Source organism: Leptosomus discolor, chromosome 27 (assembly GCF_034619465.1).
Source record: "Leptosomus discolor isolate bLepDis1 chromosome 27, bLepDis1.hap2, whole genome shotgun sequence".
Taxonomy (NCBI): Eukaryota; Metazoa; Chordata; class Aves; order Leptosomiformes; family Leptosomidae; genus Leptosomus; species Leptosomus discolor.
This window is the reverse complement of record NC_141417.1, coordinates 642,640-668,233: the sequence shown is the minus strand read 5'-3', so window position 1 is coordinate 668,233 and position 25,594 is coordinate 642,640. Positions and strand designations below refer to the sequence as shown.

General features: G+C 65.3%; 1 protein-coding gene across 3 annotated transcripts; it reads right to left on the bottom strand.

Annotated features, from left to right (window-relative positions):
- SARNP (SAP domain containing ribonucleoprotein) lies at positions 1 to 25,453 on the bottom strand. 3 transcript variants are annotated; one of them, XM_086478667.1, is made up of 12 exons: positions 25,397 to 25,453; positions 24,633 to 24,732; positions 24,325 to 24,371; positions 23,655 to 23,722; positions 22,364 to 22,415; positions 19,811 to 19,884; positions 19,147 to 19,175; positions 18,691 to 18,716; positions 17,654 to 17,722; positions 1,951 to 2,040; positions 174 to 260; positions 1 to 42 (listed from the first exon to the last, which is right to left on the bottom strand). In XM_086478667.1, exons 1-11 carry the CDS (start codon positions 25,430 to 25,432, stop codon positions 219 to 221), a joined length of 633 nt encoding a protein of 210 aa, XP_086334793.1. In that variant the 5' UTR covers positions 25,433 to 25,453; the 3' UTR covers positions 1 to 42; positions 174 to 218. The 3 variants fall into 3 exon arrangements, with proteins under 3 accessions (XP_086334793.1, XP_086334792.1, XP_086334794.1); XM_086478666.1 differs by lacking the exon at positions 1 to 42 and having other exon boundaries at positions 145 to 260; XM_086478668.1 differs by lacking the exons at positions 1 to 42; positions 17,654 to 17,722 and having other exon boundaries at positions 145 to 260.
- Positions 25,454 to 25,594: the final 141 nt, after the last annotated feature.

Below are 25,594 nucleotides of genomic sequence, written 5' to 3'. Positions count from 1 at the left end.
TGCTTTTTTTGCTCAACTTTTCTCCACGGTTCAACTTTGCAACTTGAAAAAAAAAAAAAAAAAGAAGTAGCACAATCGTACAACTACGGGGGATTCCCTGTCTACTCGTCACTACAGCCTAGAGAAACGGTGTGGGAGGGGGGGGAAGTGGGGGGAGAGGGGGGCGCACGCACTCGAGAGGCACACTGCCAGCGGGCGGCGGCGAGGAAGGACCCGCGTCAGACGATCCCGAAGCGTTCTGCTCTTTTCCTCTTCTTCGCCTGCAAAGGGGAATTACAAAAGGAGAAAAATCGTCAAAGACCCCACCAAGAAACACATGAACAAGTTCTCGAAAACCCCACGCGCGGCGCGGCGCGACGGAGCATTTATCGACCGTTCGGTGTCGGTGACGACCAAAGGGGCTCCAGGCCCCTTCCCGCGGGCACCGAGTGTGGCCCAAGGGAGCCACGAAGGTTTTTCTTCTCCCGCTGGGACAAGGAGCGGCCACGTGCAGCGCCCGAGCTGCAGCGCCCGAGGCCCAGCGCCGCTGGAGGCACTTCGTCTTGCTGGCAACGTGCTACAAAGGGGCCGAGCTGGGAACAATGCCCACTTCAGAGGCCTGGAAACCCTTCCCGGCAGTGGGGAGGTGGGAAATGGAAAAGGGCAAAGGGTTAACACTCTCCTATTCATGGAAAAGGTGAGAGGGACACACTAAAACGCATTAAATATACTATTGCGTCTCTCAGATATGCCTTTAAGCCGGTACACGAGGGGCGTATAAATCTTAATTTTTAGCAGGATAAATAGCCCGGGGGCAACAGAAGCCCTAATCAAGAATCTCCAGGGGAAAGGTGCATTTGAGTGCACACAATACCAGTAAAAAGACCTTTTTGTTCCAGGCACAATCTCCAAGTGACCTAAGGGAAAGCAGGGAACCCCTCGCCCAGCCGGCGGGGCTCACCCTCCCGTGCTCGGCAGAAGGCTGGGAGCGCCGCTCCCCGCTCCCCGCTCCCCGCCGGGCGGCGTTTCTGCAGCAAACCCCAAACAAAACACGCACCCAAAAGCCCCCAAACCCCACCTGAACGGCTGAGGTTGCTCTTAGGAGCCCAACAAACCCCGCTTCTCGGCTGCCCAGCCCCGGCGCCACCTGGGTGAGGCGCTTCCAAGGCCCAGCTCTCGCCCCGCCGCAGCCTTTGCCGCCTGGTTGCGAAGGCGGGAGTCCCCAGCCCGGAGGGGTCCCTTTGCCCCCAGGAGGGGGGTCCCCGACTCCGGCTGATCCGTATTTACGTGGCACCAGAGGTGTGCACGGCGCTCCCCGCCCAAGGTAACGCGGGAGGTGCCGTGCCGGAGCGCAGCCTGCTGGGGACTGGGAACAATGGGAAGGCCAAAGTACATAAAAGAGCACAAAATTGCCCCGAGGAGCTGCCGGATTTAAAAGATGGGCCAGAACCAGAGAGGACGGAACAAAGCACGGGGGAGAAAGGCTGGAAACGGGGTCAGCATCTCGCTCCTCATTAGAGCGTCGAGTCTCCGGGGGTTCGCTGACGAAGCCCGACAAAGCGGAGCGGAGGGTCCAGAAGCATCGAGGACACGGGGAACCGCAGAGCACAAGGAGCAGAGAGAGCGAGGGGAGGGGGAGCCAGGGTGGGAGAAACTGGAGTAGAGCAGATGCGCCCTCCGCTCCTTCTGGAAGCCTCCGTGCCGCCCCGCGAGAGGAGGAGCTGGATGCTGCCGCGCTCCCGCGCCTCGGGAGACTCCAGAGCGGCCGCCTCCTCCTCCCAGGAGGCGCCCGGGGGAAAAGCCGCAGCGGATCCGAGGGCAGAAGCTCAACGCTCGGTGCCGAGGCAAAGAGGGCGAGCGGCCACGGGAGCACACACCCCCCCCCCACCCCCTCCCCCCTCAGCTCGGGGGTCCCGCCGCCGCCCCCGGCGCCGCCACCGCTCCCCGCGGCCGCTCAGGACGAGGTTTTACCTCTGTGTCCTCTGTGGCTCCAGCCCCAGCTGAACTCGTCACGATGCCAAACCGCTCCTTCCTCTTCTTCAGCTTCTCGTCTTCTTCGCTCTGGCACAAAGAAGGGCCGAGATGGATTTCGCCGGCAATGCCACAGGGCGCTCGCTTCACGGCAAACCGCGCCCCTCCCACCCCCAGCCCCAACCGGAGCGAGGCAGCGGGGCCGCCGAGAGCGGGGCACGCTTCTCCCCTGCCTCGGCCAAGCGCCCTGTCCGTAGGGCAGCAGCCCCGCCGCGGAGCACGAGGGCAGCTCTGGTCCCCCAGCACCCACCGATGGGTGAGGACGCCCCAGGGCAGCGTCCACCCGCCGGCCCGGCCTCCCCAAACGGTCGCAGCCCCCTCGAGCTCGCCCCGAGCTCCTCCCCACTCCAAGCCGGGCGCGACGGAGGGTGGCAGGACAGGACAGACGCTCGTCACAGGGCGCAGGAGGGCGAAGGAAAACACGGCCCCGGCAGCCAGAACCTCGCCTTGGGCTGGATGCGGTCGAGGAAGGGCTCGGGGGAGGATTTACTGCTTCGTAGCGCCCCTGGGACGGGCAGGGGCGGGAAGCTGACAGCCAGCCCCCCGGCACGGACGCTGCGGCACTTCTCTCGGAAACACCTCAGCCCTCACCCTGCCTTCCCAAGGCTCCTTTCATCGATTTCCAGCCCGAGGGAGCACATTTCTACCGGCCTTTCCCAGAGCCTGACGATATCCCTGCTTCCCAAGGCTCTCTGAAGAAACGGGAGGCTTTTCACCTCCGCTGCCATCACCCACGCCGGCGGCCTGATCGCCAGTAACAGCCAAACCCATCGCCGCCCGTAAAGGCCTCAACGCGTCCATCTGCTGCAGATTTGCTCCCACCTCTGGCTGTTTTGTGCCTCTTTCGGGCCATTTCGACAGTCAAGGCCGCCCGGTGGCTGCTGGGCTCCTGCCGCTTCTCCCTGCCCCGTCGCCGCGGACCCCTCGGAGCTCTCGCCCCCCGTCACCCCGGTCGCTGCAGCTCCTTGTCCCGGGGAGCGAGGCTCACCGGCGGTACCCACGCCATCACCCGGGGTTCGGAGCACGGAGCGCCAGGCAGGAGGAGAACAAGGGCACCGTTCCCAAGAAAATACGCTTCGAGTCCCCGTGCTCCGCCTGGCCCGACGGGCTCCGCCGCCCGAGCGGAGGAATCAGCTGGACCCCGCTCCGTTCACGCGCCAGGTCACCAACCACGGGCGGCAGCGGGCGCCCCGCAGCCAGCAGCGGGGTAACCCCGCCGCGCCGACCCCTCACACAAACGAGACCCCTGCATCTCGCCTGGCCCCGCTGCTCCTGACGCGGCCGGTGTCGGGGCAGCAGCCTGAACCGGGAGCTCTGAGGCTCTCCCAGGCGCCGGCTCCGCGGCCCAGAGGCGTTCGAGTCCCCCCTGGAGCGTCACAGCCCCCCAGCGCCGGGGCTGCTGCCCAACACCCCGGCGGCCCCGCCGAGCCCGTGGCTTCACCTTCCTCCCCAGAAACCCTCGGACCGGTTTGAAGACGGCTCCGGGGTGAGGACGTCGCCACCGTCACCCACCTGCTCCGTCCCGCCGGCCCCTCCTTCCCGCGGCGCGACGGCGAAGCCACGCGCGAGCGTCCGCGGCCCCCGGCCCTCCCCAGCCCCGCGCCGCGCAGGGGACGGCAGGTCGGGCTCTGCCCCGGGCTCGCGGGGGGCAGCGGGGAGCCCTCCCTCTCCCAAGCCCGGTTCGGCCGCCCTCCGGCCGTCGGGAAGAAGCACCGTCCCAGGACAAGCAGCAGGACCCGAGGGCTGCGGACAAAGGGCGCCGGGAGGGCTCTGACGGGGCAGGGAAAGGCTCCTGGAGCAGCGCGACGGCCGCACCAAGAGCACCCGAGCCGGGCACCAGCCGCGGGCTCTTCCAAACCCTGGTGGCTGCCCGCCTGGCCTGAACCCCAGGAGCAGGAGGACGGCCCCGCGGCCGCTTCCCAGAAGAAAAGCGCTGTGTCTTTAATGAAAGGACACGGGGGGCTCCCGGGGGGCTGCACCGAGCCGCAGGGTTTTATTTATTTTTTCGGGCAGCCACCCCCACCCCTGCCCTGCAGGGAAAGCGCAGAACCGTCCTCCTAAATCAACACGGTCCTAATGATCTCGCTCACTTGACCCCCTAGCACGGCCGTGTCAGACGCAAACACGCGTACAATAAACTTCGCTCCATCTTTAGCTTCTCGCTGACAGGTTTTGATTCATGGGGTGCTGAAACCCATCTGAGGAAAATTACCTCTATCAAAACGCTGCTATCTCTGCATCTATCAAGCCCTGGTAGTGCCCCGGGGCCCTGCTCCGGCGTGCAAATGGGTGCACCAGCATCTGCAGGGAAAGCTGACCTTGCTGGCAGGGCGGCAGATTTATTTTCTAACCTTACTGTTCCTAGTGCTTGTTCCCCCTGCGCTCACGCCACGACAGTGATTCTGTAGTTGGTCTAAAAAAAAAAAGGGGGGTGGGGGAAGGAAGAGGGGGGAAAAAAAGCTTTCATGAAGGACTCCAAGCCCCGAAGCCGAAGTCCTTCCTGCGAACAAGGGAGCGTTTACACAACCTATCGAGACGCTCGTGCCGCCCGCGCGCGCGCGCTCCCAAACCTTTCGCTTTGAGCCCCGAATTATCATCTGCGGGACGGCTCTGCAGGGGGCTGCCGGCAGGAGCTGCGTCCCACCACCACGGGAAGCCCCCTCCTCTCCGCACCAGATCCCTCCTCGCCTGGAGGGTCCTACTCTAAACCCCACAGACTCCAGGCACCGGGGAGGGTGGTGGGGGGGGCTGGCTCCGCACCACCCCGAGCAGGATCAGGCCCCTAAGGCTGATGTCCCCAAGCTGCTGCCTCCCCTCTCCCACGCAGGGAGGAGGGAAGCGAGGAAAGGGGGGCTCACCCCTCCACACCACGGCCTTTCGGCGAGCCCCGGCAGCGCCCAGAGGGCCCTCAGCCTCCGAGCAGTCTGTGGCGTCTTGAAGCGGGCGACAGGAGCCGGGAGCCGCCGGGAAGAGCTCCTGCAGGGTGACGGGGGCCGTACAGCCCCAGCCAGGCCAGCACGGATGAAATCCGGGTTTCCCTGCTTGTCCTCTGGCTCACAGTGCTTATTCCCAAAGGAGAGAGGGATCCACTCACAAACTGGATCGCTCCCTCTCTCCCAGGAGAAGGCAGAAGGGCTGATGCTGGAAGAGTTAATGCCAAAAGGCCTTAAATCCTGGTTTCCATGGTGCCAGAGCTCTGGCACTCACCCTGCCCTGCCAAGAGAGCAGGGCCCAGCTCGGCGCAGGGCTGGCTCCCTCGGACCACCACCGCCAGCTCCCGGCGAGCGGGATCTCGGCCCCGCGCCCGCAGCGAGCCCACCGCTCTCCTCTCCCACCCCGCCGGGCCGGCCGCAAGCAGCACCTCCTGCGGCGGTGGAAGAGGGAGCAGCGGCGCTCCGGGGCGACGTCCTGGTGAGCTCACCTGCAGGACTCAAACCCTGGCAGCGGGGAAGCCCCACCGCGGGGCAAAAGTCGATCCCAGATCACCCAAAAGCATCTCGCTGCCTTCGGCGTTCAGGGCGGGAGGCCGGAGAGCCGCCCCCGGCCCCCAGCGCCTACGAGCTTCTAATGAACGATTCACCACGGGCAGCTCCCACGGCCGCGCCGCGGCTGCGCCCCGGCAGGACCCCCCGTCCCTCGGCACACCCCGCTCGGGGCTCGCAGCGCCCGGGGCTCGCCCACGGAGGTCACGGAGCGGCTGCAGCCCGCGGGGGCTACGGAAGGAGACGTCAGGAGTAACGTCCGGCTCACCCCCAGCAGCTGGCGGGGAGCAGGATGGAGACCCCGGCCCCGCTCCCCAGGAGAGCCCGGCACAGGGACCAACGCACGGCGGGTGCTCCGCGCGCTCGGCCGTCGTCGTCAGATCGCAGCTCGCCGCGCAGGAACAGCCACGCAGGAGGCAGGGCAGCGGCCTTCCTCCCCGGGCACCTGCCTTCCTCCCCGGGCGGCTCCCCGCCGCGCAGGGCAGGGGCTCGCCGGGTGCAGCCAGGCTCCGTGCCGCCCGGGCAGAGCGCTGCCTCCCCCGCGGGCTGCAGCTGCTCTGGGTGCGCAGAGGAAGCCCCGAGCATCCCCATCGCAAGCGCAGAGGCAGACACGAGCCTCCGCAACCGCACCCTCGGTGTTGCCGTTCCCGGCGCAGGGCAGGGTGGGTGCCCACATGTGTGTGTATAAAACCCCGACCCTTCTGGTCACTCTCCCGCATCTCGCTGCAGCATGACGGATGGCAGGATGAAAAGCAGAGCCCCGAGGCTTTCAGGCGATGGGAGATTAATGATGACACGGCCTTGACCTCCAAAAGGTAAAGGTTACGGAACACTCAAGGGTAACTGCGCTTCCAATTTCATACCCGGAGGGTGAATGACAGCAACCGATGGTTTTATTCTCAGGAACACTCCAATCCCGGGACGCGCAGCTGTCACCCACCGCCTTGTTGAAATTCATCGCGACGTATTTATTCCTCCTGCTTCTTTCCCCTCGCAGGCTCCGAGTGCTGCCGACTCCTTCTGGAGTCGATGCTCCCGTACGCCAGCAGGAGACACGGAGCGAGAGGGAAGCCCAGGGTTTATACTGAAATACCCCACGTGCGCCTGACACCCCTTCCTCCCGCTTCCACCCGCAAAACTGCCTCTCTCTCAGGAGATCTTCGCCTCCCGGCACGGAGAGCAGGGGGCAGGGCCAAGGAGCCACGCTGGGTTTCACGCTCCGCTCCTCCAAAAGCCCGACAAAACGCAGGGTGTGACCCCCAAGCCGCCCCCCCCGCCAGCCCAGGCAGCCCCGCTCTTCCGTCGCCAGCAGCGCCTCATGCTCCCAGCCCAGGGCTGAGGGACAGACGCGGAGGCCGAGCCAGCGCAGACAGCCCCAGCCTCGCCCCAAAGCAACGCCACCGCCAGGACTCCGCGCACCCGTGGCAGTCCCTGTCGCAGCCCGCAGGCGACCGGGGCGTCAGGAGGACCCTCTGCTGCTGCCACGGAGGAAGGACTTCTGAGCAGCACGGCTCATCCAGAATCACGCCACGGAGGCGGATCCAAGGGCCTCGACGCATTTCGGAAACACCAAACGCAGCTTTTATCTCCGCGGAAGAGACACCGAAGCCCCAGCGCCACGGGCTCCGCTCGGGCGTTCAGAGAGACGCCCCGTTCGCCGACTCCCAGCGAGACGGCGGCGACGCCCGACGCAGCCGGGTCTCACCGACGGCCTCGCTCACACACACACCCCAGGCCGGGCTACGGCCCCGGACACTCCCTGCTCTCTCTTCTGGAACTAGATCGCGGAATTATCCACAAAGTCACCCAAAGTCAGAGCAAAGCTTGATCTTCTGCCTTACTCCATCTGTTAAAAACCTGCCGCCAGCGCCTGGGACGAGCCTGGCGCAAGAACAGACCAAGCTGCAGGTCTCTGAAGACCTTTACTGACCAAAGGAGACGGGGAGCACCAAGAGCAGGAGTCGTCTGAAACGCCGCGCCCGTTCTGCTCGCGCACCGGGTCCCGGTTAACGAAGCCAGAGGCACACGGGGCCGGCGACCGGCTGCTTTCTTGGACCGACTCACCTTCCCAGCACCGTTATTTTTTTTTACACAAGCCAAGGGAAACAGGCAACCGCAGGCTCGGCCCTCGCCCTTGCTTCCAACGCCTTGGAAAACGGGTCGGGAAGGCAAAACAACCACCCGGCTGCAGGGCTCTCCCGTGCGTCGTGCCGGGCAGGAGCCGCCAACGCCGGCGGCGAGGGCTCTGTGTCAAGACACCCACCGCAGCTTCCACCGTCAGAAGTTTACGCTCGCCCCAAACGGGATCAGCAGGGGAGGAGGAGGAGAAAGTCACAGCCATGTGCTAAGAGTCCACCTGCGACTCTCCCAGCGCCGAGTTGAAAAGCATTCTCCGACTTGACGTCAGGGAGGGAACAAACGCGCCAGGAATGCCGCGCGGCCCCGCCGCGGAGGCGCTTTCAGGTGCGCCACGAGGCAAAAGGCCTCCGGAGGGGCTTTTGATCTCCCTGCGGCCGCCGAACAGCGTCTTAAACATCGTACGGCATCACCGAGGCTCTTCCCTCCTAAAGTTCACCGGCCCCAGCGCGGGAAGGCTTTGAGGCGAGCCCCCCGCTCGGCGCCGCCCCCAGGAGCGTGTTTCGGAGCGATACACCCGGCTCTGGAAGGGGAGGCCGGCAGCGCTAAAGCCGCTTGGCCGAGCAGGAGAGTTTTCCCTCAAAGAGTCCAGCTGTTATCAAAAAGAGGCAATCGGGCGATGACTAAACGCGATTTGAATTGCACATTAGCCCCAGATTTAAAAAAAAAAAAAAAAAATCCCTCCTATTCAAACCCAACCAGCGCAAAAACGGCAACGCACCGCGGCGGCGTTAACCCTTCCCCGGCGAGCGGCAGCGCGAGCCCACGGGACGCCCCGAGCCCACGGCGCTGCCAAGCCCGGCAGACCGGGGAGGCGCCCCGTGGCGCCCGAGCGCTGCTGCTTTACGAAGTGGAAAGTCCCCGTGGAAGGAGACGGAACGGCGGCGCGTTGGCAGAACGGGAAAGTCCTGGGCGCGGCCGTGCCCGCCGGCAGGGTGGGCGGCAGAGCCGGTCGCCGGAGCCGCGCGCGTTTATCCCCCGGGGAACTTCGCTTAACCGACCCAAAGGTGGTTTCATCCCCAGATCGCCAAGGGCCTGGGCAGCCCCACGCCGACGGGCCAACCCCCCACCCCGGCGATGCCGGGGGACGGCCCGGGTCCGACTTCGGGGCCGGGCACTCGGTTCCTCAGCCTCCCCTGCGCCGCGGGGCGAGGGGGCAGGATCTGGTGCAGGGGGGTCACTCGATGAGGTTTTGGGCCGGGAACCGAACGCCAGGCGTCAGCTGCCCTGTCCCTGCGCTAGGGAAGGAGCTGGCACCCCGGAGCAGCCCGGGCCGCCTCCACCCAGCGACGCCCCACGGAGAAACCAGACCCGACGTGTCCGGATCCGCGCGGAGGCTCATCGCTCCCGCCCGTCCAAAGCGTTCAGACCTCTTGCAGCCAGAGGAGATGAAAGGCGGAGGGCAAAACGCTCGGCAAGCACCTTACGTTTGATCTTTTATGGTCACTTCGTTTGGTTTCTCCCGTATCACCAGAAGCTCGAGGTCCTAGCAGAGCTCGACGGGAAAATCTAACAAAAGAGCTGCTGCTCTGCCAATATTTGGCTAACTAAACCCTAATAATTGTTAAATCTGTGTGTTTATTCCTCCGGGATGGCAGCTCGCGTGCCAGCGAGCCTCTGCTGGCCAGCTGCACCCCCCAGCAGGAGCAGCCCCGTCCACAGGGACCCCTCCTCCCCGCCCCGGCCACGTCTCCTGTACAAACAGCCCCCGCTCGCTTTTAGAGACCTTTGAGACACCAAGAACGGCCAGAGGACGTGGGAAGGCGCATCAGCCGCCGAACGGCCGCGGAACTCAGCTGCTCCGCCCCAGACGTTACTGCAGGACCAGGTTTTTAAAGCAGCTTCTCCCGGTCCTGCAGGACGAGCCCCGCCACCTCACGGGCCAACCTGCACAAGCACGTTACACACGCGCAGTTAAAGCGCCAGAAAACCGAAATCCGCCTGTTCTGGCACTGCCAGGCCCGGGGGACGCCCGGCCACGTGCCAGCAGCGTCTCTGCTCACACACCAGAGATGGTCCCGGATCTGGACCCACATTCAAGTGTCTCTGAGCGCCCCCCCGAGCTCAGCACTCCCCAACCCCGCACCCGTCGGTGCCCCCAAAGTCCTCGCAGAGGGTGCGGAGCTGGGGCTGAGCAGCTCCGCGCTCCGACACCGGCCTCGGAGAGGGTTTTCTGAGAAAGTGAGGTTCTTCCGTGGCCCAATTATGAGGACTAGGAAAACTTTTTAGGGGCTAAGGCCACACTCACTTCCCTTTACAGAGATTTTTCTAAAGCCCCTACAAAGCTGCCGTGGAGAGGGAGCTCGGAGCCCCCCTCCAAAGCCACAGCACCGCAGAGCCCGGCACTGCCGGGGATAAGAACCTGTCGAGTCCCCCAGGAACGAGAAGAGCTGCTCGAGTCACCGTGGTCAGAGGGAGCGAAGGGAAGGAGAGGCTCCTCGGCAGAGCTGTTCAACTCCCCTCCCCCTGTGGCGGGGGGGAGGGCGGTTTTGGGGCTGTTTTTACTTTTGTCCTCGGCCGTGAAGAAGGGTTAAGGGGAAACCTGACTTTGTTTCTGCCGTTGAGGCTGGCACAGGCTCTGGAAGGCCGGGTCTGCCATTCTTCCCCCCGCAGCTCCTCCAAATTCCTGCAGCCAAATGGTTCAAGAGCCCCTGAATGGGACATAATGACATCATTGATTGAATCATAATAGAGGGGGAGAGGGGGGGTGGGGAAAAGATGTATTTGTGTTCCAGACAAAAGCGAAGTTCTGTTTCACAGCGGGGACCAATGAAGAACCAGATGACTGGGCAGAGGGAGGTCAGAGAGTCCCCCCCAGCGTCGTCCCCCCACGCCGGGAGCGAGCCCTCCGCCACTCCCCGAAGGTTTGTCCGGGCCGCGGAGCCCTTTCAGGCGGCGCCGGGAGCAGGAGTCCCCCTGACCCCGCGCAGCGCTCGCGTCATTTATTTTTAAAATGACATCGTGGGGGTGTGCGAGCGAGCGCGCGCGAAGGCGGAGGGGGAAGCGCCTCCGCGGGGCCGGCGGCGAACGCCGAGCTGCTGCCGGAGCTGGCGGGAGCGGCGCCGCGGTGCCTTCGCGGCCGTTCCGTCCACCACAGCTTTGCTGCTTTGCCACGGGACGGCGGCGAAGACGGGGCCGCGGGGTCGGGACGGGGCGAGCCGAGCCCCGGCGGCGCTGGCCGGCAGAGGCCCTGCAGCCCAGCAGAAGAGCCCCAGCCCTTTCGGAGGGCAGCCGGACGCCCAGGTGACGTTTCTACTGGAAACACGTTGCGGGTTCCTCCAGCCGCTGCTTTTTCATCCCACCTGAGCAAGAGGAAACACCCCAGGACACCCAGCAAGCACGGAAACGGTAACGAAAGCCGCAGCCTTATCAGCTGCAGGAGGGCACGGGACGTTCTCCTGCGCCCAGCCACGAGTGCTGCCAGCACAGAGAGGAGGACGACGGCACCGCGCACGGATCCCACCACCAAAAGCCTGGAGACGGCTCTGCGCGTAGGAGAGCCAAGGGCAGGCTCCGGGTGCCTTACACCAGCCCAGGGCGGGCAGCTCGCTCGGCGCAGCTCCTCCCTCCGCCCTTTCCTACAGCCCTAAACCTTCCCAAGCGGGTCAGTCCCGTCCCGAATTCCCACGGCACCAAAACCGCAGTCGCTTAAGCACCGAGCATAGCAAAGGGCAGCTCCCCCTCTGCCTGGCGGGGAGCTTGTTCACGGGGAAGGGAGAAGTGAGCCCTCGCAAAGCCCCTGGCGAAGCGCAAAGTCAGAACGGTCCAGAACTGAAATTCAGGGAAGTCCTGGCAGGTAAGAACAAAATCCCCAGCAGAGCAGGGGCGAGAGGGATGGGAGAGTCCACCCGGGTTCTCTGGGGAGACTGGGAAGAGCCTGGCCGTGGCGACGCCTGCGGCAGCCAGAAAACAACCAGCGTGATGGGAGCAAACACCGCGACCAAGGATGAGGCCAGGCAGCTCTGCGACGCCAGCGCCTTCGTCCCTGTCACCGCACAAACCCCGCGCTGCTGCCCGGGCCGGCGCAGAAGGGGAGGAAGCCTGTGGCAAGACTTAGGGGAGCGTGGGTAGCTGAGGCAGCAGGAGAGAGGGGAATGATTTTGGATATGCTGGGGAGGAAATGCCAGAGGGGAGGAAATAACAGCAGCTGAGAGCACAGGTGACCGAGGGTCACGGCCCAGGCACCGCGGAAGGGACGCTTTGAGACGGCGGCTCCGCAGCCCCTCGGGCCCAGCACTCGCCCGCTGCACAGCTGAACTTGAACCCTCGTGGCACAGCCGAGCTCCGGCAGGAAGGCACCGGCACCTCCACCGCGGCCAGGGGACGGGCTTCCCGGCAGCGCCAGGCCGGCGCTCCTGCGGGCACACGCTCGACCTGAACCCCTGAACTCCTGCTCCCACCCGAAAAGCAGCCCCCGCGGTTTGCCGCAGCGCACCCGGGGCTCCCCGGGCAGCACGGCCGAGCGCGGCGTCTCGCCAGCTTCCCCCCTTCCCGCCAGCGGGACTCGGGCACGGGAGCAGAGCGAAGCGCCGGGAAGAGCGGCAAGCATCGCCCCGCGGGAGCGGTGGAGCCGGGGGGGGGGGGCAGGAGGCCTGGGGTCACTCCAGGCTTTTAACACCCGCCCGGTCCAGGAAGGGCGACCACCCCTTGAAGGCGCCTCAACCCAACGCTGGGGGTTCAAACTCACCCCGTCCCTCCGGCACGGCAGGAGCCCGCGGAGCGCCAGGCTGGCAGCAGCCGCCGTACGTGACCCTCGAGCCCCCCAGCGCGGCGGCTGCCTTCCCCCCTCCCCAGGGACCGCGGCCGGGCGGGTCCACAGGCACGCAGCACCGAGCTCCTCCGGGCTTCGGGGAGGTTTCTGCTCCTGGCAGCAAGCCCCGACTCCTTTTCCCTGCATACCAGCCTGGGGTTATTTGCAGGAGAAGAGGCTGCTTAGACAAAACTCGTTATTTGCCTTCGAGGAAACACAAGACCTTAATTTCCTTGCACAACCCCATCGTAGGCCAGCTGGATCAGCAGGGATCGGGACTGGAAACCACAAACCCACCCCTCTTCCCAGAGGAGACTGTTGCATTGCCCTTGGCCAGAGTTCATCGGGTCAGTGAAGACCACGGCCCTCACGGGGAAACTGCTGCTTTGTCTTAAACACAAAAGGGGAAAAAAAAAAAAAATAATTGAGGTCTGTTAAACCTTTGCAGTTGTCTTGTGACCCCAGGTCTTATTTCCCACAGGGCTACTGGCCTGAGAAGGTTGGGCTCATCTCCCAGCACCCCAGTAAGACACATTGGCTCTGCCGAGCCTCCGGCAGGGCTCCCGGCCCCGGCGCCCCCCGCTCGCCAGCTGCGGGATTCGGTTCGTACCCGGATCTTCCCACCTCGCTCCCGCACCGCGTGCGGCTCCGGCTCCTTCTTCTTTCTGACCCGGCCCCTGCCGCAATGTTCCTGTAACAAGTGAAAGCCACGAGGAGTGTCGCAGTGGGCTTGGCTTTCATTTCACTCCTCAAAACAGAGCTGTTCCTTAATCTTCTCCCTCCGTAAATCCAGCTGCCTTAGTTACCAACAGTCCAACTCAGAGGGAGAGGGAAAATCCTTTAAAAATCACCTAAAGCAGCTTTTTTAAATACCTAAAAATATTAAGATTTAAAAGCACAACATCCCGGGAATTTGAGGCCACGGGGAAAGCAGCCCCGAGCGCGGCGGCACCGGGACTGAGCCCGCGGAAGGGCTCTCGGTCACGACACACCGGCTCCTCCGCACCCAGCCCGCCCCCCGTGTCGCCGTGGTGCTGCTCCAAGGAAGAAAAACCTCTTTCACGGGGCAGATCCGAGAAAGGCCAAGCGCTCCCTGAGCAAGCAGCAGCGCTGGGGCGGCGGAGCCGGAGGGGAAGGACGGGGACAACGCGCAGACGAGCCACCGGCTCCTCAGGCCGAACGACCCCACAGCGCGGCGCAGGCGCTTTCCCGGGCCCTCGGTACCTACACTCCAACCACAGCGACCACGGAAGGTAAGAGGGGAGAGAGGAGGAGGAGGAATTGAGGCGAAGCGCACCGAGGAGCTGGGTTACAACCCGAAGGAGCCACAGCGGAGCCGGGGTCGGAAGCGGGGAGGACAGCGACAGAGGGACACGGGGCTGACAACAGCCAGGAAGAGCGAAGTTGGGAAAGAAAATCATCTTCAGGGGCACGTGCCCTTTCCAACAAGGCCGGAGCCGTCTCTTGGCAGTGACAGCAAGAGGCATTTCTTGACAACCACCCGGCCGCAGGAGCCAATCGCGCTCCTCGCCGCCGGCGGCATGTGCCACCACGCGTGACACGGCCGGCCCCGGTGCTCGCCAGGAACCCTCCTCGTCCACGAATCCTTTTTTTCCTTTCCTCTGCCAACACCTCCCCCCCACCACCCTTTGCCTCCTTGGTGGTTAATAGCTTCTCATCCGGGGCTGGCAGGGGGTGCTTGGAAAGACTGCAGGCAGAAAATTTATCCAGGAGAAGGATTCCTCCGCAGCACGGTACGACAAGCTTGCTGGAAGCCAAACAATTAAGCCAATTGTTTTCTGCCTCTCATTCGGCTGTTTTGTACACACACGGACTCTCTGCCGGCCCGCTGACCCCTGCTCCCCTCCAACGCCACACGAACGTCACGCCGCCGGCCCGCCAGCGCGGCCAGCTGATCCCCGGCGAGCGCGGCTCTGGCCTGCCCCGTGTCAAACACGTTCTCATTAACCGCGATTAAACCGGCGTTCGTCTAGAATCACGACTGAAGGCCCTGTTAAAGCATTAACTCTTCCTGGCCGGGAGAGTCAGTACCTTTCGCTCGGGGGGATCCTGTAGCGGCTACCGCTGCTCAGGATGGGGCCCGGGACGCCCGCGGGGCCCTCGGCACCTCTCACGGCTCCAGCTGCAACATGGAAGACTCGCGACGGGGCAAAGCACGGTGAAGTTATTGGAGGTGACAGGCGGCTGGAGCGCCGCGCTCCCCGCGCTGCCTCGCCACGGACGGGTCACTCCGCCTCCCAACAGGCACAGAAACTCGCCCCCCCCCCCGGCCCCGAGAAGCCGCCGAGCCGGTGACGGGGCAGGTCCCGCGCGAGGCACGCGCGCCGGGGGCCGCGGCACAAATCCTTTGTCTCGCCCCCAGCTCGGGGCAAGGCGCTGGGGAGAGGAGGGCTCGGGGTGGGGACCCCTGACTCGCTCGGAGCGGAGTCACTTCACCTCCCTGCTCCCAGCCGCCGAGCGGCCGAGGGCTCATGAGCCCATTGCTCCTCGTCCGGCAGTCTGGGACCTCCACGTCCAGGAGGAGATACAAAAGCCAATTATTCCCGTCATCTGTTCGGATGGGGAAAGGTGTTTGACAACGTAACACAAAGGTGGCAAACAGCGCGCTCACGCCCCCCCGAGGGCCCTCGCTGTCCATTTGGTGCCAACGCTCCCCCAGCGGGAGACTCCCAAGGCCATTTCCTACATAAAGAGCAAACCACCCCCTCGGAGAAACGCTTCTGAATCACAGCCACGACGCAGGCAGCTCCCTCTGCAGCAAACCCTGCATATCAAGCACGCAGCTCCACATCCTCCCCCGGGGAGCGGAGAGTTTGAGTGTTACAGGGAGCAGCTGCTCCAGAGAGGGAACATTTACAAGTGTGGGGGGTTAAGTACAGCTAACAGGAGTCAAGGGATGGAAGCGTTAGGTCAGCCAGCGTGTGCTTTAACAGGAGGCCTCGGAGGGGAGAGTCGGTGCTACGGGGAGATAAACGCTTGCTTGATTTATTTTAAAAATTAATTTGATGGCCCCGTGCTGCCTCGAGACAAATGAGCACCTGCCTCCTCTGCTGCAGCCCCGCCAACCTCCCTGCTCTCCTCCCGGCGCCCGGGGTCTCGCTTCCCCTTCGGGCGGAGAGGAAGAGGATTTTCAACTTGAAAGATTCCCACCCCAGAGGGCTAACGGAGGGGGAAGGGGGGCTCAAAGCTACAGATGAGTTCACAGCCACTAACGCAGCTCTGCATTCGCTCCCTGCTCCCAGCAGGCCTGAAATCCCCCTTAGCGACGATGCTCCCCCCCCACGCCCCCCCCCCCCCCTCCCCAAACCCCTCTGAATAGGAAATGAAGTGCGGCTCCGCGGGGACAATGGGGTATTGTAAAGTTTTTTGCTGCGACGCACGGTATAAAAACCTGCCAAGACACATGTAAACACTCGCAACTGCCAGGCTCCTCCGTAATGAAAAGCCATAAAGAACACCCAGGTGGGAAGCACAATACCACCAGCTAATTAAAGTAACCAAGAATATTCCTCCCAGGAATGCCAGAGCGTGTTCCGCTCGGTGGGAGAAGCCACTTCCAAGCCCGTGAACTCGGCTTCCCGGCGGAGCCAACAAAAAAAAAGAGAGACCCGGCGCGGCGAGGCGAGCCCTGCCGCTGGACACCGCGCCCAGAGCTCGCCGGGGGCACAAAGCCCCGCACCGGGCAAGCCGGAGGCTAGAGCCAGCCCGGCCACCGAGTTCTGACCTTGGGCAAGTCACTTCCCCCACCGGCGGGTCTGTACACCGGGGAGCAGCTCACCAGCGCCCGGCTCGGGGAGCTCACACCTCGCGCTCCGGTGGTCTGGGGGTTTTGCCACGCAGAGGGACGCGGGAAGCCGGCTGCTCCCAGACACCCCGGCTTCGCGCAGCCGCCCAGCCCGGCCCAGGGAAGGCCACGGCCGTAACCACTGACGGGGCGTACGTTCCTCCCGAGAAACGGGCGCTCCCAGTGACAGGGTTAACGATGTTTGAGCAGCCTCTCACCCTGAGCTCCACACATCCCAGCTTCAACGCACTGGCCTCCTTCCCCCACCCCCAAAGGGACGGGAGGGAAGCTGCGGGGGGAACAGCGACCTCCAACGCCTGATATTTTCTACATCAGTGAATTCCCAGGGCCGGCGGAATAAAGCAGAACGCTCGTACGTGAGAAAGAGGCAGCAAAAAAAAAGGTCAAATCCATCCCCCCGAGGAGGAGAGGGGCTTATTTCACAGGGCGGGAGAGAAGATGAACCTCCCCTGGCTCTCGCCCTTTTCCGCACCGAGCGCCGAGGTCTCCATGCCAACCCCATCCCGCTGCTGCTGCAGCCGGGCAATTCCTCTCCGCTCAGCGCTGATCCTGCGCGGTGCCGCAGCACGAGCCTCGTCGCAGCCCCGAGGGGGAAACGGCCGGTGCCGGGCGGGGAGGGCGCAGGACGTCGTGCGAGCCTCAGAGCAGACGTTTATCCGCTCTTTTCCCCCCAAACACACCCCATCCCCCGTTGGCCACAGAACGCGCCGAGGCGAGGGGTTACGGTGCCGGCAAGCACGCCAGCCCCCGCGCCCACGCACGCCCAGCGCCCTCGGGCGCAGCCCCCTCGCCTCCTGCCCCTCGCCAGGCCCCGCCGGCAGCGCCACCGCGGCGAGGCCGAGCCAGACCCACCGCTGGGTGCGGAGCGGAGGAGGGGGGTTACGCTCAGGCCCTTGTGTGCGTTTCTCCCCTGGGAAGAACAAAACACCTTTACGACCAAATCCGTCCCCCTGCAAAGCTCATCTCGTTTGTACTTCAAAGAGCTGCTTCCTACCGGGGCGCTCCGGACGCCTTCCCTTCGGAGAGCTCGTTCCCTTGGTCTTTAAAGGCCACGGGGCTCCAGCCCCGACCAGAAACGGGCGCTTACGCGGCGCGAGGCAAACGCCTGAGAACCACCCGACGGCACGGCGCCGAACGCCGCCCCTTCCCGCGGCACAAGCCGGAGGAACAGCTTTCCAGTTCACCCCCTCTGCTCAGCAGCCGGAACGCCCTCGGAACCGCATCGCGAGTCACAGGCCCAAGAACAAACCGGAGGGAAGAGGAAGGGGACGGCGGTGACGAGCCTCCCCCGGGGCGCGGGGCCCAGCCCGCTGCGCTAACGACGAGAGGGAAAAGCTCCGGCAGCGCGAAGGCTGTGCCCGAAGGCTGTGCCCGAAGGCTGTGCCCGAAGGCTGTGCCCGGGCACGGCGCTACGGGCTGGGGCACAAGGAGCCCCTGGAGGCACCTTACCTTCTTGGAGAGCGAGGAGACATTCAAGCCAAATCTTTGAGCCCTCTCCTTTAATTTATCCATGTTTACCTACAAAGACATGGGAAACAGTTTACTATTTGTTTTTGTTACCATCCCCAGCACCCACGCTGCAGGGACAGAGACGCGGTCACCTCGTGCGCCCGGCGCCTTTCCTGGAGCAGCCGGGTCAGCACAAAGGGACAATAAACAGCCTCTTCGGGCAAACTTGCTGCTACTCCCACAAATCCCGGCTGTCACAGGTCTCCCGAGCCGTTGCTGCACCCACCCTCACCCCCCCCAGAACGATCGGGTCACATCTAATCAGGTCCCCAGACCGAGCAGCTTCCCAGGGCGCCACCAGCCCGGGTGGCTCCCGAGGCGCCGCCGTCACGGCGCGCAGCCCTCACCGACAGGCCGTCGGGGACAAGCACGTGGCTCTGCAGAGAAACCCGGGCGCTGCTCTGCCCCGCGCACTCGCGTGCCTGGAGAAACCCAGAGCCTCACCGGGTGACAGACGGCGGCTTAACTCTGCTCTGCTCGTGCAAAGGCCGAGCGTGCAAAGGCCGAGCGTGCAAAGGCCGAGCGTGCAAAGGCCGCCCGGCGTGACAGGGCTCTCGGCCCCGCGCGCTCTGGTGCCTCCTACTTAGGCCTGGAAGTCAGACGGGCCGAGCAGCACCGGCCGTCAAAAGCAGAGTAATTTCCTACAGGTCATTTGTCTTTTCCATTCCTGAAGCACAACTCCAGCAATTCCAGCCAAAACAGAGAAGGAAATTCAGGGACGTGAAAAAACCCCGAACATCCACCTTTGCTCCCTTCAGCATTTCACTCTAAAACCGCCCCAATCTGGGAAAACTGCCGTAAGAGGCAGCCCCAGGGATGGGAACCCCTCAAGGCCAGGGCCGGCACAACGTCCAGGTGGGCCCACGCGCTGCTCCGGGTCCGTTTCCACACTCCCCCCTGCAGACAGGAGCCCCTGCCCACACGGACGTGCCGAGGGCCCGACCAGCAGCGACTCAAGAACCGGCAGCGTTTCTTACCGTGGGTTTGCTGTCTGCAGAGAGCCCTGCAACGAGGAGGCAAGAGAAAGAAAACCCAGTGAGAGACCCAACGCCAGGAGCAGCATCTCCTCTAAAAGGGGGCGCAGTGAAGTCCCGAGGCAGCCCCGCGCCCGGGCCCCCACGCCTGGCAACTGCACCCGGCGTTTCACGGCGCCGAAGGCCGTCAGCACGCTGCTGGCAGACCCGGCTAGCGTCGTCCAGTGGTGCTGAGGAAGAACAGACGCCGGGAGAAGCACCTGGACGCCAAGGGAACCGCGTGCCCTTTCCTTCCCGATTCCACAGCTCCTGCTGGGAGCTCCCGGGCGCGGTCAGGGGCCGGGACAGAAGTGAACACGCAGGCAGTCCCACCGGCAACGCCTTTTTTTTTCCCCCCAGGAATAATTAAATATTTGCACTAAGGTCACTCCACGGATTGGTTCTGCTTCACCTCCTCACCTTTAGTCGAAACTGTGGCCAAACCAAACCTGCCGGGGGCAAACAGAGCTCGGTCAGGGACTCGGGCAAAGAGAAAGTCGGCCGGAACGCGCCGCGCCGAGTCCTACAGGTGAACTTTTCCCTCCAACACGTCTCACGAGTGCACTCGAGTCAAGCTGGTTCGGGGCCCAGACTCGCCGTTGCTGGCTGATGCACCGACGGCAGCAGCTCCTGCGCTCGCTCTGTACAGCGACTCCCCCCCCCCCCCCGCCTCACAAAACCCACCCCAAAGCCCAGCGCCAGCCCGGCCACCAGCGGGTCACCCCTGTGCCCTTTCGCTGCCCCGTCTTCCCAGGATAACCCTGAGAAGCACCAGAAGCGTCACTGGTATGGCAGCCAAGCGACGGGCAGAGCACGCCCCGAGCAGGCCGCCGGCGCACACGGCCCCAGTCTGGCAGGGGGGGTCTCCCGCCTCACCACGCGCCTGCAAACCCCCCAGGAAACCCGTCCTGCCTCTGATCAGGACACAACCTCCCCCTCGTTTTCCAGACCCCTCCCCACCGTTGCCATCCCACCGCCCACCCGCCCGCCCGCAGCACGGAGCCACCTTCACCCCGACACCCCCTGCCCGGGGAGGTCTTGCCCCAGGCCAGGAGAGGGGCGAAGGCTCCAAGCACCGACTCACCGGGCCGCCCGCGCTGCCTTCTTGCTCTCCAGGCTCACGGGCACGTTGAAGCGTTCAGCCCGCTTCTGCATCCGCTGCAGGAGGGAGAGAAAGGAACCAGCTGAGGAGGATCGGCAGGGTACGGAAAGGAGGTTCTGGAGGTGGAGGGGGGACAAACTCCAGTGTGCCCTGGGGGACCAGAATGTGCAGCCTGGAGGGGGGAAAACCACCCCCCTGCGCCCGCGGGGACAGGGCGAGGCGCCGCAAGCACCTTCTGCCGGCCAAGCAGCCACCGGGACGTCCGCCGGGCCCGAAGGTGCTCCCGTGGTTCTGATAAACACGGGCCCAATTAAAAAAAAAAAACCCCAACAAAACCGGTCTGCCACGACCCCGCTGCTGAGGGAGTGTCCCTAGGAAAGGAGCCGGGGACCAGGGAGCCCACGGAGATGGGTGACTGTTTGAGGGGGGCACCAGGCCGCACCGGCGCTGGAGGCCGGAGCGCTGCACGCCTCGCCCAGGGCAGCCCCGTGCCGAGGGGAAGGAGCCGGCGGGGGCTGCAAAGGGAGCGAGCGGCGGCCGGGAGAGGGCAACGGGATTTCCCTTTGCTGCCCCCGCGCCAGAGGCCAAAGCAACGGGCTAGGAAAGGGGACGGGGCTGTTTTCAGGGAACTTCTTTATCCGGCACGAGGCTTTTCAGGAGAGACGGGCACTGGCGGCGGCGGGCTCGGCCTGGCAGGCGGCGTTCGCCATCAGCCGGGCGGCCCAGGACGCAACTCAGCGACGGAGAAGCTCCCTCGGGAGCCCACGGGCACGTCGGGCGGGCAAGGGGTTGCGCCCACGAGCATGAAACCCCCTTAAAAGCTTCAGGGAAACGTTTAACCTTTTGTTATTGCACAAGGGCCCAAAACCGCGTTTGGCGTTTCACGGGTTGGGGAAACAGCCGGGATCCGAGTGGCAACGTTCGCTCGAGCCCAGAGCGCGGGGAGGAGCGTAACCAACGCCTGCGCCGAAACAGAACCGCCCAGAGGGGACGGGGGGGGGAGGAACGGCCCCGCAGCCGAGCGGGAACCACGGGGACAGAAAAAGGCACCGCTGGGGTCAGGGCGCGTTTCCTCCCTCCGGCACTGAGGAACACCCAAAAACCACCCGAGGCAGCTGCGGCCGAGGCACCCCAGAGCAGAGCGGCGGCTCCGCTGCCCCGGAGGCGATGCTGCCACCGGACGGGCCGGGGCTGCCGCCGCCTCCGCGCTCTCCCAGGCTGGGGTCGCCCCCAGCAAAGGGCCGACAGCGCTTCGGGCCGGGCTCAGCCCCGACACCGCCTTCCCCCGAGCCGCTCTCCTCCCCGGCTGAACTCATCGCTATTTCCAGCGCCTCTAACAGCCTCCAGCGTTTAACCACCATCGTACGGGGAAACGATTCCCCTCTACCCTCAAAAACCCTCCACGACAACCTCGCTGTGACCCGATTCACACTCAGTGAAAAAAAAAGAAGTGGATTTCCTGCAAACAGGCTTTTTTGGAGAAAACCAAAGGGCAAGAGCACGTTCGTAACGAGCTCTTTAAGCAGCTACGGCCAAGGGCAGCCCCACACCACGGGGACATCGCGCCTCCGGCAACGCCTCCAGCTCCCATCAGGTGCTGTTTCTCCTCATTACTCCCTCACCCAGGGCATAATCCTCCGCTTGCGACATCACCCTGGTTGCTGTGGAAATGATCGTGTCCCAAACAGCAGATTAGAGCTCTGAAGCGGGGGTGAACAGCAGGGAGACAAGAATCATGTTTTCACAGCGATTCCTTTCTTACGGAACGCGAGCAAAAAAATCTGGGGGGGGGGGAGGGGGGGGATTAGAGACCCACAGCCAGATTGCTGAAAGTTTCGCAAAGTTTCCCCAGAGGAATCGGCAGCTTCTGAGCGCGTTTGTTTGAAATAAGCCGAGCAAACGCAAGTGACGAAGCCAGGGGAGATAAAGAGGAGTTGATCTGTGAGCTCCCCTCTGCCCCACCCCAACTGACCGCCCCCCGATGCGTGTCCTCCACAAAGCTTTGGGGCTGGACGCGTCTGAAGCCATCGGGCTCGCGGCAAGTCCCGAGGGAGAGGGATGGGCCACGGCCTGGCGAGCTCCGCAGCGGCACTTTGCACCTTCGGGAAGCACCAATTTACGCACCGGAGCCGTCACAGAGGCGGCTCGAGTCTGGCGGCCTTTGTCACCCCGAGCAGAGGACGCCACGGGGCGAAGGCGCCTCCGGCTGCGACGGAACGACCCGGCTCGCGGCTGCGGCGCTGGGAACACGGGCGAGGGTCGGGGGTGGCCGGCGGTGCAAAGCCACGGCAGGGCCGGCACGGAGAGGGGGTTCGGAGGCGCCTGGGGGGGGACCCTCCCCAAGAGCCAGCGCCCAAACGCAACGTGCCGAGGGGTCCCCGCCCCGCCAGGGCGCCCCACGGCCAGCGACCCGTCAGCGACGCAAAACCGAGGCAAAACGAAGCGGGTTTGGAAACACCGACACCGCCCGGCGACGCGCGAGGGGGCGAGCGAGGAAAGGGGCGCCTCGGAGGAGCAGCAGCGCACGGAACCTACCTCCATCTGGGAGATCTCCGACGTTATCTTCACCACCTTCTTCTCCGTGATCCTAGGGGTGCCGGGAGAGAGAGCAGTCAGTCAGAGCAGCCCCCCCCGAGTCCCACAGGCTGCCCCGGGGAGAGGTGCCGGGGGTCCCCTCCCAGCCACCGCCCTCCCTGCAGGCCTGTTTCTGAAACGAGAGCCCCCCCCCCCCCAGGCCAGGACCCCCAGGCCAGGACCCCCAGGGCAGGACCCCCCCACGAGGGCAGGGCTGTGGGGGAGCAGGACGCCTGTCACACTCAGGCCCAGAGCCAGGGCGTTCTGGGGGGGGAACACCCGGCCCAGCGAAGGGGTGTCCTTCTCCCTGAGCACCCCCCAGCGCCTCCGGCAACGACGGGGAGCAGCGGGAGGAGGCGCAGGAGCAGCCCCGCTCTGCCCCAGCCGCTGCACAGCCCTGGAGGAACAACCGCCCGCTCAAGGCGAGGGACACGCTCTGGGATCGCCGCTGGCGCCTCTCAAAACGCCCGGGGGGGGCACCACGGCAAGAGGCCGCACCCCACAGCCACCCCACCACCCCCCCCCGCCCATCCCGTGGCTCTGAACGGCCCCCGTTAGAAGCCCAAAGCCTCGACTGCAAGCCCCCCGCCCCGAGAGCTTTATTCCTTTACGGCCCTCCAGCACAAAGGCCTGTTCTGTTCTAGTTCATGGGGCAGCCGCAGGCACCGCTCCCAGGTCAGCGCCGGCACCCCGAGCCCCGCTCCCAGCGCACACTCCCCCCACAGCGCCCAGCTGCCAACAGCCGGACCAGTAAAAGAGACTGAACGGGAACATAATGGAGGGGGCGTGCTCCGAAGTTTATGCTCCGAAAACAGAGCTCGGGCTCGAGAGGGGGAAAACAAAAGAGGAAGGGACAAAGTTCGGAAGTTCCCAGGCTAAACGGAACAGCCCCCTCCTCCCCCCAACGCCCCCCATAAACCAGGGGGTCCCAGCCCGCTCGTTAAGGCTTCCCGTTTAGAGGAACGCGCTGCCTTTGTTCCCGGCCCCCGGCCCCGTTCCCCACCGACGCCCTGGGCGGCAGGAATGGTTTAATGGCTCTTCCCCAGGAAGCAATTCTGCCCGGGGCCCGCGGCGCGGCTCGGCGGGCACAGGACGCCCCCTCCTGCCCAGCGGCCACAAGCCCGGGGCTCGCGTCCGCCTCGTCCCTGGAGCCGCCGAGGGGGGGGGGGGGGGGGGAGCAGCCCCCGGCCGGACCCCCGGGGCACGGGCACGATCCTGGGGCGGCCCCTGGGGTTTCGGGAGGGATAGTTACACGTCGGGCGACTTGGCAGGAGGCTCCTCGGCTTTGGCGGGCGGCTCAGGCGGCTTCGGCTCTTCTTCCTGCGAGGCGAGAGGCGGAGGGGAGGGGAGGTCAGCCCGGGGGGTTCGGGCTGGTTGGAGAGGGAGACCCCCCCCAGCGCTCAGCGTTGGGGCAGGCAGGGACGCCCCGTGCTCGTGGCCTCGGCCCGGCAGCGCCGGGACACCGGCTCTTATGGACACCGACCCTGCCCCACGCCGGAGCTGCGCCAGGCGCGGGCGGTAACTCGAGCGAGACGCTCTGCAGCCGCCAGCCGAGCGTCGGCGCCGCTCAGCGCCCGTGCCCGAGGCCCGGCACCCACCCGGTAAGACCCCCCCCTCCCTTCTCACCCAAGGCTTTTCGGGAGAAACCCTCCACAGGCCGCACCCGCCGCGCGGCGCAGGGCCCGGCAGAAGGAAGAATCGGTTTCCGCCGGTGCTTTAAGCGCAAAGGCAGATCCGCCACCGCGGAGGCAGAGTCACACCGAGCCTTTGGTGGAAAAACCAGCGGGTTTAGACCCAACCAGGAAGGGCCAACGGTGCTTTAACACCGACACGGCCCCAGGTATCGCCTCGCTCCTCCCGCACAGAGGCAGGACCGCCGGGGCAGGCCGCAGGCAGAGCCGTCTGCCCGCAAGGCGACTCACCTCTATCTCTTCTCCCAGAACATCTTCTTCATTCGCTTCTTCCTCAGCTGGAAGGCAAAACAACAATGAGCCGCTGCAGCAGCAGCAAATCCCCTCGACACCCCCGGGCGCCCACAGAAAGCCAACTCGGGAATCTGACCGGGGAAAGCAAAGGCGGGCACAGCCTGGGCGCGGGGCTCTGCCCCCTCACCCGGGGGTCCCACGCCAACACCCCTGGGAGCCCAGAAGCCCCATCGCCACCGATAACCCCAGCGCCAGCCGCCGCTCGCCCGCAGCCCGCTGCCGACCCGCCCGGCCCCGGCACCCACCGTGCTCCTCCAGGTACGCCTGGAGCCTGTTGATCAGATCCTGCTTGTTGCCTTTGGCTTCCAGGCCGCGGGCCAGACACTCCTGCTTCAGCTCGGCCAACTGCACGGACAGAAGCAGCTCCCGGTGAGCGCGGCGCCAAGGCACAAATCAAGCAAATCAAACTAAAAAAGCACATAAACGGGCCGAGGCGATTCGCCTTTTTAGCTGCCTCCTCACGTGAAGCACCACCCGCGCTCCCGGACTCTCCGGTTCTACCCCGACCACCCGAGGGAGGGGTCGGTCGCTCTCGGGCGCCTGTCGCAGGCCGGACCCAGTCGCGACCACCCCGCGACCGAGGAGGCCTCGGGTGGCTGCGGTGCCCCGGGGGAGGTTGGCGCGTCCCCACGCCCCCCGGGCGGGCTCCCAGGCGAGATTAAGGAGGAGCCGGGTACGAGGGGTGACCGCCGCGGGCCCTACGCCAGGCGGGGAACCCCCCGGGACAGGCCCCAGGCCGCGGAGCGGAGCGGGCCGGGGGCGGCCGGCGGAGCCCTCCCACGGGGGGGGCCGGCGAGGAGCCGGGACCGGGGGCAGCGCGGCCTCGAGGGGCTCCCAGCCGCCGGGACACGCCGGCCGCCCCCACAGGCCGCGGCTCCGGGCAGCGGCGGGCGCTGCCCCCCCCGGGCCGGGCCGGGGCCGGCGGGAGCCCGGGGCGCCCCCGTTGCCTGGGCCGGGACAGGCCGCAGCCTCGGGGCCTCGCCGGGGGCCGCGGCGGCTCGGCCGGTACCTTCAGCTTATGGAGCTCCACAGTCTCCGCCGCCATCTTGTCGCCCCCGCAGCTCGCTGCCAGCCCCGCCCCCGCCGGCTGCCCATCGCCCAATCAGCGCCGCGCTTCCTGGACCGGCGATTTCAAACCACTTCCCAACACCGCCTCTCACCACTGGCCAGGCCTCCCCAGGCGCCTTCCGCCCGCTATTGGCCCGCC

Coding starts and splice junctions, on each gene's coding strand:
- SARNP (XM_086478667.1), bottom strand. CDS start 25,432: ATGGCGGCGGAGACTGTGGAGCTCCATAAGCTGAAG. Junction 22,416..23,654: donor CCTGCCAAGTCGCCCGACGT/GTAACTATCCCT, acceptor CGGCACCCCTAG/GATCACGGAGAAGAAGGTGG. Junction 18,717..19,146: donor GGCCACAGTTTCGACTAAAG/GTGAGGAGGTGA, acceptor TCCTCGTTGCAG/GGCTCTCTGCAGACAGCAAA.